Genomic DNA, 18,736 nt, shown 5'->3' on the forward strand with positions numbered 1-18,736 from the left:
CATTTATGATTTTCTAGTAGGAATTTTTGATATTTTCCTGACTCTTTCCTTCTAGAGTCTCATGTCATTAAATTGGATCTATCTTTTCTTCCTATTCTTTAAAGCTGTGGGGACACATTAGACTATGCCCAGACTTTCATAAGTGTAATGATAATGTGATTACAGACTCTAAAAATTCCTGTCATTTTTATTTCTTCCTAATTGCTTGAAATTAGATCTGTTATTGGATAATTATTTTGTTGCTTCCACTGCCCTTTGGAGGTAAGATTTTTACTCAGTGAAACAAATGATAACTTTTTAGACACTTCACTTATACATAAATGAGATGTGTTGTAGAAGTTTGGATAATCAGCACTAGCCCACCTCGATTCTCTGTTGGTTTCATAACATCCATTTGTGATCTGCAATCCATTTTATCATGTGTATGTATTCCCACAATGATATTTTTTCAGTTCCTCTTATTCTCAGATATTATTTATCACTTTATCTTAGAATCTCAAGTTCATCGTGTATCAAGAGGTATCCTGACACTGTTGTTAGTAGTCAGGTGGGCAGGTTCTGAGCCAGACTGCCTGGGTTTGAATTGCAGCAATGCGACTTATGAGTTCCGTGACCCTGGGCAAATCATATGTAAATGGATGTCATTGTACCTTTCTTAGACTATTACAGAAAAATTAGAAGCACTCAATAAAGTTAACTATTATTATCTTAGTAATAGTTTAAATATATATACTAATAATATTAATGACTCCCAAAATTTACCCTTAATTTATACCATTTTAATCATTGAACAATTCTGTTTTCAAAAGGAGAGATTGGTAAAATTTGCCAGATATTGCAAAGATGTCAGATAATTTAATGTCCATTAGTGACTCTTGTAAGAGAAATTTGGGGGCATATACCAAGTTGTATCATCATACCAAGATGAAAAGGTAGAGAGAACTCCAGAAACTACTCTTTTAGGAATGCAGAGTTTAAATCAGCTGTTTTATTCACAAGGTTAGATTTTTTTCCTTCTATTTACTTCTCATTTTGAACACTAATGTTAACACATAATAATATTATAATAATAAAAAATATTTACTATTTATTATTGAAATTCTTTTTGTTAGGCAAATGAATCAGCTCCCCAAATGACAAAATAATTTTCTAAAATAAAATCAGAGAAGCATTCATCTACCTTGCGTGTAATGAATTCTCGGTGGATTTTCTTTTTGTAACATGAATTTTTATTGAACATTGCTTCTTTTTTGTCCCTCCAAAAGTCTGTGGATTCTCATGTCATATAACATGTGTAAACAAAGCTCCCACCACATGTCCAGTTCCTCCTGAACAGACAAAAGGTCCACTTGGAATAGATCCTCAGAAAGGAATAGGAACAGCATATGAAGGTCATGTCAGGGTAAGTACCGTTAGGTGGGGTTTAGATTCATCTTTTAAGGTTCAGTAATGAATTCAAGTGCATGCCAGTCACCTTCAAACACAATCCTTGACAGAAAATTAGATGAAGAGAATTTTATAAAGTAATGATTTGAAAACAAAAATTTAGTCTTTGCTTGGAAATCAATTCTAAAATGTCTCAAAATTTTCTGTGCCATCTTCATCTTATAATGAACAAATGTTGAAATCTTCATAAAGAGTCTTTAGCACTTGGCCTTGCTGGAGAGGTGGCATATGCTTATTAAGTGTGAAATATTATCAAGGCCTGATCTTACTGATGCTCTTGAGTTATATTTAAAATGTAAGCCGCATTTCATCTTACTACCAAATTTGACTTTTATGCTACTTAGAAAGAAATACATGAATATTATTTTAATGAATTACTAATGAAAGTTAAAATGGTACCATTTAAAATTTTTCAGAATAAAAAGTCATTCAATGATTGAAGGATGTACTTTCACATTTTATCAATGATATATGTGTTCCATCTGCTACTTTACCAACCAAAGTGGCAGACTTCTAATGTGTATATTATCTTTAGATTTTCACTATGTAGGTACGTATGTAATTAAATGGGCTCTGGTTGACATTTTAGTTTTGAGTTGTTTTTGTTTGTTTGCTTGCCTGTCTAAGATCCCTAAGCCAGCTGGAGTGAAGAAAGGGTGGCAGAGATCATTGGCTGTAGTTTGTGACTTCAAACTCTTTCTGTATGATGTTGCTGAAGGAAAAGCATCTCAGCCCAGTGTTGTAGTCAGTCAAGTGATCGACATGAGGTAAGTTTTCAAAGATGAAAATATTTGTATCTTTGCAACATGTGATTTTTCTTCTAATTATATTGCCGTGTTTTTATTTAAATCTCATCTCATGTTAATTTTCTAATTTACTAATATTGCCATCGTAACATAATTAAAAATATAAGTAAGGTGTAGTTATAGGATGGATTGATGTGGGCGGGGGGGGGTCAGAGAAAAGAAGCTAATGTTTCAATCCAAGGGACCAGTTTAAAAGTTGCTGGAGTATCAGAGACCCAATCTGTGGTATTTATATCATTACCTAAAGGCTTAGAGTGTAATTTCCATGTGAGGAAAGGAAATAAAAATATCAAAGTCAGACAAGTTCTTGGAATATGTAATGCATTGGTAAACACTTAAGTGAATACATCTCAAATGTTTCTGGTCTCGTTTTTCAGATCTTCCCCTGTCCCTTGTAGTGTCTCCTTTCCCTCTTCTCATAACTCCGGCTGTTTTCCCGGAGTCGCCTCCGTGACCCCGTGGCTTCAGCCATCTCGTCCTCATTGATGATTCCCAGACACTTACTCCAGTCCACACCTTCCTCCAGCATTCAGAACTGGGACTTCTGTTGTGGCTTACACTGCATTTCACACCAACATCTCTGACATATTATCTTTCCCATAAACATGGAATATGAAGGGGTAAACACAAGACATATTAGCAATGAAAATTTGACAGTGCCTGTTAAGGGCCTAAATATAGAAAGATAAGGAGAAAGATCAAAGATAAGACTAAGGTGTCAAGTCTCTAAGACCAAGAGGATGATAGTACCAGTAACCAAGTTAAGGAATAAATTATTGTGGAGCAAATCTGTGGTAGGCATTGAAGGAACAGTAAAATGACAGAGAGCACTTGAAGTGTTTTATGGGAGGCAAGAGGGTCCATTTTGCTGGAGACCTACCAGCACTGAAATCCCCGTACACTTGTAGCTACTGGCCTTGGGACTTTGGGTGAGCCAGGAATTATTTCTAGCTCTTGTATAATGTGTCACTGTAAAGCTACTGATAAATTACTATGGACACTATCAATTACAATGAGGGAAAAAAATCAAAATTTTTAAAGACTTCAATTTGGATGTTTTGTGCAATTCAGTTTTGAGGATTGCTTCATATATATTATTTGGATATACACCCAAGACCACACACATACCCTCATACACTGACTTTTAATGTTTCACTTTTCCTTCAGGGATGATGAATTTTCTGTGAGTTCAGTCTTGGCTTCTGATGTTATTCATGCGAGTCGAAAAGATATACCCTGTATATTTAGAGTAAGTACGTGTGCTATAACTTGATCACGAAGTTATTTGTTTTAATGAGTATGTTTTGCATCTCTGTACAGACCACAAACTTACTAGGAATAGGACCAAATTCTCTATTCCTTTATGTATTCCATATTATCCAGTACTTGAATGAATAGACAGTTAGTGCTAAGTAAATATTTAATTTTGAAAGCCCTGTAGAAAGCCTTATTAACATATAGCTTCTAAATTAGGTTTCTTCTTGGATAATATTTTTTAGTCACAATTGAATTTTCAAATACTAGCACACAGCAAATTGATTAAGTATGAGGTTTCTCAAGTCTTTTGAAAATGAGAGTGTGTTTTTTTAATCTCATTTTTAAAAAATTAACCTGTTTTTCAGCTTTGGTGCTTTGCAGTAACCACTCCAAACTTAGTGGCTTAAAGTAACAGTGATTTATTTTTCACCATTCTGTGGGTCAGCTATGCAATTTTTTTTGTGTTGACTGGTATCCCTCATGTGGCTGCATTCAGCTCATTTGGGGCTGGAATATCCAAAATGATCTACTCTTCACATCCGAGGTCTTGGTGCTGGCTGTTCGCTGGGCGGTCTCAGTTCTCTCTGTGAACTCTGCATGTGGTCTCTAGTCTCTCTCATCGTTTAGTAGACTGGCTGAGCTTCCAGGGCTGGCTTCCAGGAGAGCAAAAGAAGCTGCCAGGCCTCCTAAGACTAGACCCCAAATAGGCATAATAACCCTATTTGGGGTCATTAGGTCAGCCTGGATTTAAGGGAGTGGAATAGATTCCACTTTTGGATAAGAAGAATTGAATTCCATGGGAAGAATTGTTGGTAGCCCTCTTTGGAGGCTGTCCACAGTGCAATCTTGAATTGGTGAATTAAGATAATAGGTAAAAAGAAAGGGCTAATGCACCAACCCAATGCCCGTATGCTTAGTATTTGTCTGAGACTTGCATCTAAGGAAGGTTGGAAAAAGAGTACTTTGTCTCAGTTTCTACACCAACAACTGTGCTCTCCCCAGCCTCCTCCCGAGCTTACAGAGGCCCACTTATCTGTAACTGATAAATATAGTGGGATTTTATTTGTCATGCTGCTTAAATTACTTTTAATAAAGGGTCCATATGTATATAATATAAATCTGAGTTAAAATGCTGTTTTCATAATAATAAACTTCATTTAAATAGTAACTAAAGTGAGCTGATCTTCTCTAAGGTAATGTGAGTTATTGTTATGAAATAACAAAGAATGGTAGTATTTCTGAGTGTTTCTGACGTCTTAAAACAAGTTGAAAACCAGTATGGGCCCTGGCCAGTTTGGCTCAGCGGTTAGAGTGTCAGCCTGCGGTCCAGAGAGACCCGGGTTCGGTTCCCGCTAAGGGCACGTACTTCGGTTGCAGTTTGTCCCCGGCCCTGGTTGGTCGTGCGGGTGGCAGCCACTCGATGTGTCCCTTCACATCGATGTTTCTCTCTCTCTCCCTTCCTCTCTCTCCCTCCCACTCCATCTGTACAAAAAATGGAAAAATATCCTCGGGTGAGGATAAAAAAAAAAAAAAAAACCAGTATGGTATAGTGCTTATGAGCATAGACATGGGATCCCACTCTTGAGTGCTCTTGGGGAAATTAATTTCTCTGCATCACAGGTTTTTCACATATAAAATCAGGATGTAATAACAATACCTATCTTATGAAGATGTTGAGAGGGTTATGTGAGGTAATACTTGGTTTTTGTTGTTAATCCTCACCTGAGGATATTTTTTCCATTGATTTTTAGAGAGTGGAAAGAAGGGAGGAAAAGGGAGGGAAAAACATTGATGTGAGAGAGACACATTGATTTGGTTGCCTCCCACACCTGCAACGGACACATGCCCTTGACCTGAAATCGAACCCACGACCCTTTGATCCACAGGCTGATAATGCTCTAACCGCTGAGCCAAATCGGCCAGGATATGTGTTAATACTTGTAAAGTACTTTGATCAGTGCCCAGGGCTCAGTAATTACTCAGAAATTCCAGTTGCTGTTATATGAGTGTGTATAGTGCACTTTTTAGTGATGGTATTCTGGCACTTTATAGCAAAGAAAATAAAAATGATACTAACGTTTACAATGGTATCTGCTACCTTTGCTTTATCAGAAACTAGTTATTCTTGTAAGCAGGAATAGCTAACCTCTGCTAAAGGTATCACTGAATGAATGCTTATTTTTTTTTGTCTAGTGCTGAGCAAACCAATCTAAGCATAAAACTGACTTAAAGGGTGTCTGTTTTCTGATATCATGAATTTTGATTCAATTTTTCTAGGTCACAACTTCCCAGCTGTCAGCGTCGAATAACAAATGTTCCATCCTGATGCTGGCAGATAGTGAGAATGAGAAGAGCAAGTGGGTGGGAGTGCTGAGTGAATTGCACAAGATTTTGAAGAAAAACAAATTCAGAGACCGCTCAGTCTATGTTCCCAAAGAGGCTTATGACAGCACTTTACCCCTCATTAAAACTACCCAGGCCGCTGCCATCATAGGTATGAATCTGTAACGTTGATCATGTTATTAGAATTGTTTATTAACCTACCTTGTCAGCGGAAACTGACTTTCACTTAGGAGTCCCCAGCGTCCATCCTTGTATGCGTTATATCACAGGTGCTTGGTGTTTATTGAATGAATGAGACTAAATTAAGCTTTGTTTCTCAGTAAACAAGAATAAGTATACTTTTCAAATGTGTTTTCTTAAAAAGCAGCAGTGTTAAAGTTTAACTTTCAACATATCTATTTTTGGAAAGTTTAAATAAGACACAATATATAACAGAGTGCCCTTGTACATAAAAAAAGTCCTCAATAAAATGGCAGCTGTGTGTCTCGAGATTTAAATTTCCGCCATATTGTTATGTACACATTCAACCCTTTTGTTACTTTCTAGTAAATAATGCAGTTTAATGAGTAGGTTTCAAATGCCTTTTATAATTTTTCCCTCCCAAAACAAGAAACGGAACTGGACCCAGGGCACTAACAAACCAGGTTTTTAATTTTTTTCACCTTTTATTGAAGAGATATTTCATTCTTTTTGTAAATCATGATGTAGATTACTTTCTAATGATGTTCTATTAAAAAAGACAGGAGAGGAAATTTAATAGTAAGAATTATTATTGCTATTTTCAAATTATTTCAGGTTTTTTACCAAATTTTTAACTATTTTATTCTATTAGTTTTACATAATTTTTACCTAATAAAAATTTCATATTTATTTATATCTTACATAGATCATGAAAGAATAGCTTTGGGAAATGAAGAAGGTTTATTTGTTTTGCACGTCACCAAAGATGGTAAGAGAAAACTTAATTATTGTGGGTTAACTTTAAACTGTATGTTGTTAGAAAATTCTAAACTGTAATTTCTAATTCTAAAAACAGCAGGATTTGCTCTTATTGTTTCTATAATTTCAGTTTTTCACACCTAATTTGATATGTTTACAAGTCAAAAGATAACTTTTTAATTTCTGTAATTATCCTGAGTCCTAAAACTTCCACATATGTTTTGTCTTTCTTGTGTAACTTTATTTAACAGTTCTGCTGTAGAACTCGGGTTACTTTTCTAAAAAAGGTTCATGAAAGAAAATACGACTTGATTTTTCCATTTTTCTAAAAGTACTAGGAGAGATAACAGTCATTAAGAGGTGTTCGTTGTTGAGGTTTTGTACCCATGGTTTATTACAAAAGATCTTTCTCTAAAGATAAATACTGAGTGAAATAAAAAGAAACCAATTTAATTTAGCATTCTTAAATACAGTGTTCTAAGTTCTATATTTATATCAAGTTAGGTCATGGGAAAACAATGCCCTTAAACTTCATTAGCTTGTTACCCATACAAATACTGTTAGTGAAATCTGAGTTACTCATCTTTTAAAAGATACAAACCCCATAGTAAAAAGTTTCCTAGAACTTAGTACCAATAAAAAGGCTTGTGTGCTTTGTTTTGTTTTTTAAAGATCTGGCATACCTTCTCACATAACAGCTCTTTGCCTTCGCTGCCAGAAATCTCAGTGCTAAATTTAATACTCTACTGTAGATGAGTTAAATTATCTTGCAATGGGTATAGTTATCTTCCTCTTTCTCCATGTGATTTCTGAGCTCTTATTCTTCCCTGTGTGTGTATCTGTCTTTATTATAAGTTGACTTATATCCTTTTGAGTATAATTGAGATATGATTGACAAATAAAACATTTTGCATTTTATTTATTATTTCTTTGCAAAGAAATTATTAGAGTTGGTGACAATAAGAAGATTCATCAGATTGAACTCATTCCAAATGATCAGCTTGTTGCTGTGATCTCAGGACGAAATCGTCATGTACGACTTTTTCCTATGTCAGCTTTGGACGGGCGAGAGACTGATTTTTATAAGCTGGCAGAAACCAAAGGGTGTCAGACCATAACTTCTGGGAAAGTGCGTCATGGAGCTCTTACATGCCTGTGTGTGGCTATGAAAAGGCAGGTCCTCTGTTACGAACTATTTCAGAGCAAGACCCGTCACAGAAAATTTAAGGAAATTCAAGTCCCATATAATGTCCAGTGGATGGCAATCTTCAGTGAATACCTCTGTGTGGGATTCCAGTCAGGATTTCTAAGATACCCCTTGAATGGAGAAGGAAGTTCATACAGTATGCTCCATTCAAATGACCACACACTGTCATTTATTGCACATCAACCAATGGATGCCATCTGCGCGGTTGAGATCTCCAGTAAAGAATACCTGCTGTGTTTTAACAGCATTGGGGTGTACACTGACTGCCAGGGCCGAAGATCTAGACAACAGGAATTGATGTGGCCTGCAAACCCTTCCTCTTGTTGTAAGAGTCTCTTACTTTTGGCTGTCTTATATTTCTGTCTCTTTTTCCTTCTGCTTCATCTCCTAGATATATTTATTGTTAATAACAGGTTATATTTAAGTCATTCTTAATATTTTCCTGAGTATTATGTTTATGTAAAGTAACCATGTATAGTTAAGCCTCGGCCAACAGTGTCAGCATTAACATGCAAATAAATTGAAGTTAATCTTCCTATATATCTTTTTTTTTTTTTCATTGATTTTTTTAGAGAAAGAGGAAGGGAGAGAGAGAGAGAAAAAAAAACATTGATGTGAGAGAGAAACATCCATCGGCTGCCTCCTGCACGCCCTCTAATGGGATTGAGCCTGCAGCCCTGGCACATGCCCTGACTGGGAATTGAATGGGGACCTCTCTGTCCCTGGGACGACACTCAGCCCACTGAGCCACACCGGCTGGGCAAAGTTAATCTTTCTATGGAATATTTTACTGAGAAGAATTTGCTAACCTATATTATTGTATTTTGAAATAACCCTAAATCATTATCTTCATGGCCCCCCAAAATAGTGTGATTATTAATAGATAAGACTTCCTCTGGAGAAGTAGCTACTAAATTAGTTAATTAGTTATGTAAAGGTATAGTGTGGCATCTATAAGAAGTATTATTTAGTTTTACATTTTTATCTAGATAGGTAGATATTAAAATTGCTTATTTCACTCTTTCAAGAACTATTAAGACGTGAATAAGTTTTGGAATACTCATTATGTACCATCTCACTGTATAAGACATAACAAGTAGGAGGATTATCCAACACAAAATGCTTTGTTTTTAAGGGAAGATACTTGAGCATGTTTAAATACTGAAGGGAAGTAGCCACTAGGGGAACTAGGAAAAGTTGACTCTATAGTAAATATAAGAACTGAAGTTAGATCTCCAAGAAGGCCAGAGAGGCTGGAATTTAGAACATGGTGAAGGATGTGGGCAAGAGGAGTAAACCCTCTTCCACCTAGAACAGGATAGGAGGAGAGATGGGATGAGTACAATCATCTTTAAAGTTTCAGCAAAAGAAAGTTTTGGAGAGCCATACATGCTTATTACAGAAAATTTAGAAAAATCTAGATAAAAAAAGAAAAATACTTCTAATCCTACAAACCTAGACTTACCTAGACTTAACTAGACTTAACGTTTTGCTTCTTCTGAAATATATGCTCTCACCTATGGCATCATTTTTAGAAAAGAATGTTGTTTTGTAACCTAGTCAGATAATTCAAAGTTTGACGTCTAATGTGGAGTAAGAATTGTAATATCTGGCTTTTATAAATAGCTCTGCCAAAAATTTAATTTGTGACCTTAGTGTAGAGAAATAATTTAATCCCTCTTTGCTTGTGTCACCATTGATCCATCCCTTCAATAAGTATATATTGAGCATCTACCCTGTTCATGTCACTGTGCTGGGTGCTTTATCAAACATCCCTAACCATGACTTAAAGATTTCTCTATAGGTTTGTTTCATTGTCAATAGCTTAAGAGTCAAAGTCCTTTATAGAACTAGTATCAGGCAAGGGAATATTACACCCTTGGTATTAACAGAATCCTTTTGTATTATTTATGGCTATAAAATTTTTATTTATGATTTATGTTCTGTTTACTTCAAAAAAGGTTTTGATATTGTTATACAATAATAATAGGATTTGGGTGAGATTCCACTCTATAATTATTTAGCATGGACCTTTCAAAATGTTTTGGGTTTATAGTTAAAGGTGACCAGCCAGCTGTTCCTTCTCCCTTCTCCCAGGTTACAATGCACCCTATCTCTCAGTGTACAGTGAAAATGCGGTTGACGTCTTTGATGTGAATTCTATGGAATGGATTCAGACCCTCCCACTCAAAAAGGTAATTTAACATTAAAATGTGAGCTAAGCAAAGTAATGCATCTAAGTGAAACTCTAACATGACTATTTAGCTATTTTTCACTAATTCAGCAGTTTCTGGCATATGTAGTTGGTAATTTGGGATTTAGCTAAGAATAAAAAAAAAATCAAGCGAGTTAATTTTATAAGTAGCTCAACTCCATACTATTTTTTATTACATGTAGTTTCTCTGTATGAAGTATGATTATTATAAGGAACAACTAGAATATATCCTGCAACCCAAAAAGTGTATCTTCCACTATAGTTTGAGGAGCTCTGAGGGCGTACGTTATTCTTAACTGTAACTTTTTTCACATAATGATATACAATTTGAAATCCTGTGAGGACTACAGGCTAGAAAAGTGATTAAAAGTAGAACCAAAACTGTGGTTAAACATCTCATAATTAAAAAATAAAGACTTCACATATTCCTAATAAAACATAATATTTTCCTATGATCACATAAAGAGAAATTTTTTTTTTATCCTCACCCGAGGGCATTTTTTGATATTTTGTTCAGAAAGAGTGGGAGGGAGCGAGAGAGAGAGAGAGAAACATCAACGTGAAAGGGACACATAGAGTGGTTGCCACACGACCCAACCAGGGCCGGGGACAAACTGCAACCGAGGTACGTGCCCTTAAGGGAAACCGAACCCAGGTCTCTCCAGACCGCAGGCTGACGCTCTAACCGCTGAACCAAAACGGCCAGGGCAACATAAAGAGAAATTTTTATAAGTAGTATAGAACAGTTATTTTTCGAAAGTGGAGGGTAGTACTTTCATTAGTTAGGGGACAGGGTTTAGAAGAATAAGTAAAAGAAAGTAACCAAGACCATATTTCAAAATCTTCCTCAATTTTAAACCATGTCATCAGTGAATAAAGCTCATGTAAATACCACCGCACTAGGTGAAGCCACTAAATACAGTCCCTCTAGTTTATAAATTTGGGCTGGTTGCAATTAGTTATTCCTCTTATTTTTATTATGTAAATTTTATAATATATATGAAAGAATATGTGACCTTTAAGAAGCTTAATACTAAATGGATCACTTGTGAATCCACCTCTAACTAAAAAACCAGGAGATGACCACTTTCATTGCATCTGCCTGTGTAGTTTTCTCTTACCCCAATTCCTGTCTCTCTCCAGAGAACTCAGTATCCTGAATGCTGTTTATCACTTCCTTGCTTTCCATAAAATCCAGAATTTTGTGTGTGTTTGAATATTTCTAAACAATATATGGTTCAGTTTTGCTTGCATTTGAGGTTATAAAATGTTATGTTGTATGTCATCTTCTGCCTTGCTTTCTTCATGCATTTACTGTGTTTCTAAGATTCATCCATGTTGTTACATGTACTAACCACCATGGTGTTACATCTGTTCTTTGCTTTCACTATATAAAGTAATCTGTTGGATGAATAAATCATAACTTATCTGTTCTCTGATTAGCATATTTGACTTATTTTCCAGCTTTATGCTGTTGTGATCATTGTTGCATGTCTTCTGGTCATGTGTACAGGAGTTTCTTTAAATCGTGCCTGGGAATGGAATTGATGATACACGGGGAGTGCAGGTGTTCAACTTCACAAGCTGGTGTCAAATTATTTTCCAACGTAATTGTACAGTTGACACTCCCACCAGCAGTATACACAAGTTTTGCTAACCCACATCCTCTCTAACACTTGCCATTGTGGGAATTCATAGTTTTATATCCCTTATAAATGGTTATAAAGTAGTATCTCTGAAGTATTCGTTTGCATGTCCCCAATTAACTATGTTGTTTGTCCATTTAGTTCAAACAAAATTCATAAAGTTATCTCTATTGATAGTTTAATAATTATCATTTGATCAGTGGCTTTAAAAAGTCAAATTTAAGGTTTAAATGTATTTCTGTTTTTTTGGGGGGGTTCAGCATAGTCTTTCTTTAAAATGTTATAACTTTGTTCAAATTAGATAATTTTATACCTTTCAGTCATAATTAATGTTAATTTTGTTGATTTTTTCTGAGAGGGCTGTATTTTGAAGAGGAAGGATAAAGTAAAAGTCTTAATATGTGTGTCATTTATATGTGGTCAAAAGTTTTATAATTTAATTTTTGAAGGTTTTATTGAAATACTAATTTTATTTTTTATTATTTTAGGTTCGACCCTTAAACAGTGAAGGATCATTAAATCTTTTAGGCTTGGAGACAATTAGATTAATATATTTCAAAAATAAGATGGCAGGTAAGAAAATACACATTAATAGGATAACTTCAATGGAAATATTCTCTCTAAGCTGGCTTCCTGAAGATAGTAATGGCAGAGCCCAGATTTAAACTCAGTTGTATCTTACTCCAACTTCTGTGATCTTGACCACTGTCATACTCTTTCAGTAGACTGAGATATACTACTGGACAAAAAGTCATTCTGGTGTTTTGGGAGATTTAAAATATATATTTTTTAATCCTCACCCAAGGATATTTTTTTCAAATATCTTCAGATAGAGTGTGAGGGGAGGGGAGAGAGAGAAAGAGAGAAAGAAACATTTGTGTGAGAGAGACACATTGATTGGTTGCCTCCCACACGACCCTGACCAGGGCTGGGGACAACCTGCAACCAAGGTATGTGCCCTTGGCCAGAATCGAACCCGAGACTCTTTGGTCCTCGGCTGACGCTTTAACTACTGAGCCAAACCAGCCAGGGAAGAGTCATTCTATTTAAGCTTGCATAGCTGTATAAGCAAAATATTTGTTTCTGACTTACCTTGTTATTTTCCTGTGGCATACCAAGGTAAGTACAGAAAGTATGACTGAATATATTTTCTGTACTTTTAATACATCATTACTGTATGAGAAGAATGTTGCTTTTTTACTAATCATCTTATTTTGGCCTGCTTTACTCACCCATTTGACTTCTTCCCACTTCCTTTTTCTCACTTCAGCTTTTTGGATATTGAAACCTTGTAAAGATTGGCTTTCTCTTTTCCTGATCTTATTTAGAGAATGGCATTACCATGTTGTGTGGATTGCATGGTTGTATGGCATTACCATAGTTGTTTACTCGACAGCAGTTCACATAGCCCAGCGTGTTTTAGGAGCCCATGGCTGACAGTTGTGTTTACTTCTATGTATTAAAATTGAAATAGAATAAGATGGGCCCTGGCATGCTGGGTGTATATGAATAAGTATCACCTGCCCCAAGGTCCAAAGAGGAGGACTAGTGACAGATTCTTGCCTTTAGTAAAGGTACCTAGTGGGAACGCGATTCCTTTCCCTTTCTCACACCTCGAAGATTGGATCTTGCAAAGGAAATGCTCTAATATGTAAAAATAATTGTAATTGTTATAATTTTTATGAATAATTTACCATATATACCTGACCACTGTGCAGGTTAGCAATACTTTTTAACACCCTGAGCCACTGAAACCCAATACGTAGAAGGAGAGAGAATAGTGTAGCATCACGGGGTGGGGTGCCCAGAGTAACCGGACACCAAAACAACTACATCTTTCTTTTTTTCTCCTAGTAAAATTGTGCTATTTTATGTTTATAATCAAATAAAAGTGAAAATATACTTTGTAAGTTATGTTTTGTTTCGGCATATATCTGTTTATATGTGTTCTGTTGAAAATTTTTGCTTATTGCAAGTACTGTGCTTACACAAGTTAACATGATTATGCTGTCTTAGAGATGAAGGGACAAAAAGCATTTCAACACCTAAAGAACATCATTTTCTCTGTGTTTATTTATTTATTCATTCATTTATTTATTTTTTAAATCTTTATTGTTGAATGTATTACAGATGTTCCTCATTTTTCCCCCATTGACCCCCTCCTCCCCACTCCCGCCCCCCTCCCGCCTTTTCCCACACTATTGTCTTTGTCCATTGGTTATGCATATAAGTTCTTTGGTTTATTTATTCCCACCACCCCCCAACCCCTTTCCCTTTGAGGTTTGTCAGTCTAGCAATGAATTTGTACTACTTAATTCCTTCACCTTTTTCACCCATTCCCCCACCCCTCTTCCCATCTGGCAACCAACAAAATGTTTTCTGTATCTATGAAAATGTTTCTGCTTTGCCTGTTCATTTTGTTTGTAGATTCCACTGTCAATAGATATGTATTCATTGCCATTTTGTTTGTTCATATATTTTATCTTTTTCTTCAAAAAGACCCTTCATCATTTCATATAATAACGGTTTGGTGGTGATAAACTCCTTTAACTTTTTCTTGTCTGGGAAACTCTTTATATGGCCATTGATTCTAAATGACAGCTTTGCAGGATAAAGTAATCTTGGTTGTAGGTTCTTGCTTTTCATCACTCTGAATATTTCTTGCCACTCCCTTCTGGCCTGCAAAGTTTCTTTTAAGAAATCAGCTGACAGCCTTATTGGAACTTCCTTGTAGGTAACTAACTGCTTTTCTCTTGCTGCTTTTAAGATTCTCTCTATGTCTTGAACCTTTTGCACTTTGTGTTTTTTGTTTTGTTTTGTTTTAATTTTTTTTTTTTATTACAGATGTTTCTCCTTTTTTACCCCATTGACACCCTCCTCCCCATTCCCCCCTGCCTCCTCTCCAGCTTTGTTGTCCATGTCCATTGGTTATGCATACATGCATATGAGTTCTGTGGTTTATCTCTTCCTACCTCTCCACCCCCTCTTCTGAGGGATGTCAGTCTGTGCCCTATTTCCATGTTTCTGGGTCTACTGTATTCCTCAGACTATTATGTTCATTATATTCTGTATATAAGTGAGATCATGTGGTATTTGTCTTTTTCTGCTTGGCTTATTTCACTTAGGATAATACTTTCCAGGTCCTTCTATGTCGTCTCAAAGGATAAGAGATCTTTCCTTCTTATAGCTGCATAGTACTCCGTTGTGTATATGTACCACAGCTTTTTTATCCATTCGTCTACTGATGGACACTTGGGCTGTTTCCAGATCTTAACTATTGTAAATAGTGCTGCTATGAACATGAGGGTACATATATTCTTCCTGATTGGTGTTTCAGGCTTCTTAGGATATATTCCTAGAAGCGGGATCACTGGGTCAAATGGAAGTTCAATTTTTAATTTTTTGAGGTAACACCATAGTGTTTTCCATAGTGGCTGCACCAGTCTGCATTCCCACCAGCAGTGTACTAGAGTCCCCTTTTCTCCACACCCTTGCCAACACTTGTTGTTTGGTGATTTGTTGATGATGGCGGCCATTCTGACAGGTGTGAGGTGATACCTCATTGTTGTTTTAATTTGCATCTCTCTGATAATTAGGGACGTTGAGCATTTCTTCATATGTCTCTTGGCCATTTGTATGTCCTGTTTGGAGAGGACATACAAATTCAGCTCCTCTCCCCATTTTTTACTTGGGTTCTTTGTCTTCCTTTTGTTGAGTTGTATGAGCACTCTATATATATTGGAAATTAACCCCTTATCTGATATATCATTGGCAATGATGTTCTCCCATACAGTGGGTTGCCTTTTCATTTTGATGATTGTTTCTTTTGCTGTGCAGAAGCTTTTTAGTTTGATGTAGTCCCAACCTTTTGCATTTTGATGATGATGTGTCTTGGTGTGAGCCTCTTGGGGTTCATCTTGTTTGGGGCTGTCTGTGCTTCCTGCACTTGTATGTCTGTTTCCTTCACCAAGTTAGGAAAGTTTTCTTCCATTATTGTTTCAGACAGGTTTTCGATTTCTTGTTCTCTCTCTTCTCCTTCTGGCACCCCCAAGATGCGAATGTTGGCACGCTTAAAGTTGTCCCAGAGGCTCCTTACACTATCCTCATTTTTTTGGATTCTTTTTTCTTTTTGCTGTTCTGATTGGGTGTTTTTTGCTTCCTTATATTCCAAATCAGTGGTTTGCTTCTTGGATTTACATACTCTACTATTGAATCTGTGTAAATTATTCTTTATTTCAGTTAATGCCTCCTTCATTTCTGACTGTGCATCCATCATTTCTGACTGGTCCTTTTCGAGGCTCTTGAGGCCCTCACTAAGTTCATTGAGCATCCTTATAAGCAGTATTTTGAACTCAGCATCTGTTAGGTTGCTTATCTCCTTTCACTTAGTTCTTTTATTGGGGTTTTGTTCTGTTCTTTCATTTGGGACCTGTTTCTATGTCTCCTCATTTTGGCTGCCTCCCTGTGTTTGTTTCTGTGTATACTTAACGAGAAGTATGGGGCTAGCTGAAACCAGATGCTGCTTGTTTGAAAGAATTTAGGGAAACCTGAAGCAGGATCCAAGACCGGCCAATCCTATGGTTAAGCAACTGGCAACAGCTTGCGTGGTCCTGAAAGTTGGGTGGGGCGGGGCCTCAGGGAGACAACAGGGCGGGGCTACCAGTGTGAGCTAGGTTGCTGGAGTCCCAGATATGGCTTCTGTCTGCTGCCCCAGGGAAGGGCTCACCAACGGAACAAAGGCCTCTGACAGCATGTTTGTCCCGGAGAAAGCCCCCTCTCCAGCCCTCGCTCAGGTGCCAAACAGCTCAGTTCTTCCCTGTATGTCTCTGGCGCCCTTCGAGCTGCCTCCCCTCCAAGCTTAGAGGGAGAGAGTCCGATAAGTCCGTGCGCGGGCCCTTTAAGGAGCTGCCTGGGGCTCCAGCCGCCTCAGCTTCCCTGAGCCTCAGTTCCCGCTGGTTTTTCCAGCCAGAAGTTATGGGGATTCTCTTCCTGGTACTGGAACCCTGAGCAGGGCATCTGGTGTGGGACAAGGACCCCTCAGTCCTCAGAGAGGACCTTCCCAGCCGAGGTGTCCTGATTTTTATCCGCCACACGTGGGTGTGGGACCAGCCCGTCCGCGCCTCCGCCACTCCTACCAGTCTCCATGTGGCTGCTGCTTTAATTCCGTAGTTGCAGGACTTCCATTCAGCTTGATTTCAGGCGGTTTTGAATGATGGTTGTTCTGTAGTTTAGTTGTAACTTTGATGTGGTTGTGGGAGGACGCGATACTGCGTTTACCTACCCGCAGTCTTGACCGGAAGTCCTTCTCTGTGTTTTTTTAAACAGAAGGGGATGAACTGGTAGTCCCTGAAACCACGGATAACAGTCGGAAACAGATGGTTAGAAACATGAACAACAAGCGGCGCTACTCCTTCCGAGTCCCAGAAGAGGAAAGGATGCAGCAGAGGAGGTGGGCATCTCACGTACAGTCCCCCACTGTGCCTACGTAGTGTGGGAAGGGTTGTTTGATGGTAACAGGATACGCAATTTGAGAGGAAAATCTGATCTCTGAAAATCTGTCATTCATCTGTGATGTTAAAAACTGAGTAATGAATGTAGTTCTCAGTGTAATTTTACTTTATTATTTTGTAATTCTTACCTGAGGATATTTTTCCATTGATTTTTAGATAGAATGGGAGGGAGGGAGAGAGAGAGAAATATCAATGTGAGAGAGACACATCAATTGGTTGCCTCCCACACGACCCCAACCAGGGTCAGGAATCGAACCTACAACCCAGGCACATGCTCTTGACTGGGAATTGAACCCAAGACCCTCAGTCCTCGGGCTGATGCTCTTACCGCTGAGCCAAACCAGTCAGGGTGAAGTACCATATTTTAATTCATTTCTCTATGTCTGTGGAGTAGTTAGACTTAGAATCTGAACCTTGTTATAATAAAAACATAGAACTTATCTCTGCATAATAGTAAACCTGTATATAGCTAAGAACTTCAGATTAACTATTCTCTTTATGAGCAAACAGAAATATTTTCAGTCACATATACAAACATTTCTAAGTGTTATTAATTATTTGAAGACATACGTGTGTGCTCAGAATTACCTGCGAAATAGAGTAGGGCTCCTTCGGTGTCTCTGTACTAAGAGAGCCCTCTCTCTTCCCGTCAGAAATGGTAAGATCTTTTATTTAAAATGTAAAACAAATCTAAGTAAAATTTTAATTGAGTATATTCTATTATTTTAATTCTATTTCTATTGTGATTTCACATTTATTTTTATGAAAAAAATTAAATATTCTTAATTTGTTTCTAGAATTACCTAGATTGATCATAGTAAAAGTGTCTAAACAGATGTTTTCTCTTACAGAGAGATGCTACGAGATCCTGAAATGAGAAATAAATTAATTTCTAATCCAACTAATTTTAACCACATAGCACACATGGGTCCAGGGGATGGAATACAGATCCTAAAAGACCTGCCCATGGTAAGAGAAATGAAGAGTGAATGTGAATATGAATTGGGGTTAAGAGTAAGAGAAATGTGTGTGTGTGTGTGTGTGTGTGTGTATACAGGGGTGGGGAAAAGTAGGTTTTCCAGTTGCATGTACCATTTTTTTGAGTCAATAAAGCTATTGTGATCATTATAACCTGCATGTCTTTTTCCATACGAACAACTGTAAACCTGCTTTTGCCCACCCCTGTATATGTGCTCAGATATGTGAGACTTAAAAGGATACATTATGATAATGAGGAAATGTTATCTCAGTGTATCACAATATTTGTAAGATGCATGATGCCATACCTGATGAGAAAAACATAAAATTAGGCCCTGGCTTATTTCGCTCAGTGGTTAGAGCATTGACCCTCAGACCAAAGAGTCATG

General features: G+C 37.1%; 1 protein-coding gene across 6 annotated transcripts in view; it reads left to right on the forward strand.

Moving 5' to 3' along the window:
* Positions 1–18,736, forward strand: part of CDC42BPA (CDC42 binding protein kinase alpha) — a 222,747-nt gene that overhangs the window by 187,521 nt on the left and 16,490 nt on the right. For 5 of the 6 annotated variants that reach the window (XM_036277347.1, XM_036277348.1, XM_036277351.1 and 2 more), the window contains 10 exons: positions 1,266–1,402; positions 2,074–2,213; positions 3,420–3,501; positions 5,787–6,003; positions 6,739–6,801; positions 7,730–8,323; positions 10,096–10,193; positions 12,348–12,432; positions 17,185–17,308; positions 18,221–18,338. In XM_036277347.1, the coding sequence (XP_036133240.1) occupies positions 1,266–1,402; positions 2,074–2,213; positions 3,420–3,501; positions 5,787–6,003; positions 6,739–6,801; positions 7,730–8,323; positions 10,096–10,193; positions 12,348–12,432; positions 17,185–17,308; positions 18,221–18,338 (1,658 nt within the window). Of the gene's footprint in view, positions 1–1,265; positions 1,403–2,073; positions 2,214–3,419; positions 3,502–5,786; positions 6,004–6,738; positions 6,802–7,729; positions 8,324–10,095; positions 10,194–12,347; positions 12,433–17,184; positions 17,309–18,220; positions 18,339–18,736 lie in introns of those variants that run through there. The other variant, XM_036277349.1, reaches the window with a different exon arrangement.

This window comes from Molossus molossus, unplaced genomic scaffold (assembly GCF_014108415.1).
Source record: "Molossus molossus isolate mMolMol1 unplaced genomic scaffold, mMolMol1.p scaffold_m16_p_23, whole genome shotgun sequence".
In the NCBI taxonomy this organism is placed as follows: domain Eukaryota; kingdom Metazoa; phylum Chordata; class Mammalia; order Chiroptera; family Molossidae; genus Molossus; species Molossus molossus.